This window comes from Halyomorpha halys, unplaced genomic scaffold (genome assembly GCF_000696795.3).
Source record: "Halyomorpha halys isolate HHAL.00 unplaced genomic scaffold, Hhal_1.1 Scaffold30.1, whole genome shotgun sequence".
In the NCBI taxonomy this organism is placed as follows: domain Eukaryota; kingdom Metazoa; phylum Arthropoda; class Insecta; order Hemiptera; family Pentatomidae; genus Halyomorpha; species Halyomorpha halys.
In genome coordinates, this window is record NW_027110126.1 from 1,226,166 (window position 1) to 1,228,615 (window position 2,450).

A 2,450-nucleotide genomic window follows, 5' to 3' on the forward strand; every position below is an offset into this window, starting at 1 on the left:
TTTGCTAATGAACATAAAATTAACTTATATTTTTTAATAAAATATTTATTCTAAAATAAATAATTTTTTTTCAAAGGAAATTTCTTAAATAAACAACATGGTGCATGTAGATATATCTTAAATAAAAATACATTTATTTATTTTCAATCTTTCAAAGGATCTAAAATTTAAAGTTGTAAATTGATTTTGATAGCTACCTAAAGACTTTTATCAACCAAACTGCTTTTAGGTTGTAATACATATCTAAATTTGTACCTTAAATGGCTAGATAGAGCCGACTCTCACTTTGAGCGGCAGTTTTCACTTATATTAATATATCGAATATATAGTAAAGTGTATGTGGATATGAACAGCTTACTTCAAAAAACCAAAAGTTCTATGAAACTGGAATAGCATAGTTAAATACACCTGCTCTGGCTGGGATGTTACAGCAACTTTTTCCGTAAAATCTCTGTGCTATTTAAGAGAATTGATTTTACTTTTTTATGATTTTCTCAAAAAAGGCTCAAATAATTTGATTAAACCCGGTGAATCAATATATACTTAAGTTGTCTTTAATATCAGATAGGGGTTATACTCACTGAAATGTTTTAACAGGGCTTAAATGATGATTTATATTTCTCTAAAGTACATTTAATTTTGCTTATTTGCAATAAATAACCAGTTCACTCTGTTAGCTATAATAAATAATGGATAAATAGAAAATATACAGGAACTTGATAAATAATTAAAGGAGGAAAACAGAAAAAATAGATATAGTTTGACTTGGTAAAACTGAGAGTTGCCAATCTCTTCCATGTTAATATATGCATGGTTTTAACATAGTTCATTAAACTGCTGTATTCTTCTAGTTGATATTTGTTGTTTGACGTTGAAAGTTGTGTGATGTCCACACCACAACAGATGTTTTAGTTAATTAAAAGCTTCATTCAGCGTTATCAATTCTAAAAACTAATGATGAGATACTGTATTCTTTCTTACGCCGAATAAAATAAAGGAAACTGCAATAATTCAGGAAACAGGATGAGAGATTATTTTTAATTTAAACCATAAATTAAAAAAAAATCACTTCAATTTTAACAGTTAGAGTAATTAAAAGATAAAAAAAAGTTATTGTGTTACTCATAATCAAGAATTTTACAACTTATTATACATAGACCACAGTAAATTTTGAATATCAACAAAAGAAAGACATACTTTAATCAACAATTGAGAATAGATAGAATAATATGGAACACTCTCACTTTTGTGGATAAGTTGAACTAATTTCTAATACAAAGGTAATATTTCGTAACTACCATATTGAGTAGCACAAGTCATTTGGGAAGGATTTTGAATTTAAAATACAACACAATTTCAAAATATATTTAAATATTACAATACATTTATTTTTACAAAGTCTAACAATAAGATTGTTGTTATATTGATAAGCCAGATTTTTTTTAAATGATAATTTATGATATTCATGGTTATATTCTACAGAAAATTCACAAAACAACAAACTGATATTGGGAGATAAACATTATTGATAATCAGGTAAGGCATAACAACTGTCAGGTTATCAACAACATTTATTATCAGGTCCTAACATATGAAATAATATAACATTTACAGATGAATAACGAAAAATTTACCTTGTCCACCGGTAGCCACGCGAGTACCATCAGGGTGTATGTCAATGGAGTAAATGGGGAGGCCTGAAAAATCAAAGGTAACCTATCACTGACCAGAGCAAAACTTCTTCAACTGAATAAACAGTTAAACTTGAAGGCTGATAAACTTCCAATCCAGGATTCATCACAGGAATAAGAATATCTTAAATTAGAAAAAGAGTTACTTGCCATTATGGTTGATCCAATCTGGTTTCAAAACCTTCATGACGTGTAAATAAATCCCACTCCTACATCAAATATCCGTTATATTAACTACGGTAACGTCCAACATGAAACTATGATTATTTTTATACACAAACATAGGTCGAGAAGAAGTTTGTGTGGTATCATATTAACTTATCCTAATGCATTCAAACGGGACCCATAACCTCATCATGGTTATAAAAATTAGAGCGTCTACAGGGTTGAACTCGTTACCGGCTTGGCCAATGCATTTTCCCACCAGTGCCATAAATATCAGCCTTCATCACCAGTGAAAAGAAAGTTTAAAATACAATGAGTGCAACAATACCATATACTGCCAACACTGGTTGCTTTAACGTATTATATAAATATCACGCTTTAATTCACAAGAACAGGATTGATAGAGGGGGGGGGGTTGACATTCTGAAAATCTCTAAAACATTAAAATAAACAACATTTTTTAAAAAAACTTTATTATAATTTAAATTTTTATTGGATTTGCTTCTAATGTAACATTGGAGCATTCAAAATTTTTAGATTACTATTTTTTTGTTGAGAAGACTTTAGGGGGTAAAAAAGTTTTTATTTACGCTA

General features: G+C 28.8%; 1 protein-coding gene across 1 annotated transcript in view; it reads right to left on the minus strand.

The window, feature by feature from the left end:
• The window catches only part of Hira (histone cell cycle regulator-like protein), a gene marked incomplete in the record, with an annotated part of 33,590 nt that extends 31,405 nt beyond the window's left edge, over nt 1–2,185 (minus strand). Inside the window, 2 exon segments of the mRNA XM_067048201.1 lie at nt 1,635–1,697; nt 1,842–2,185. Coding sequence (XP_066904302.1) covers nt 1,635–1,697; nt 1,842–1,878 — 100 coding nt within the window.
• Between the last annotated feature and the right edge of the window lie 265 nt (nt 2,186–2,450).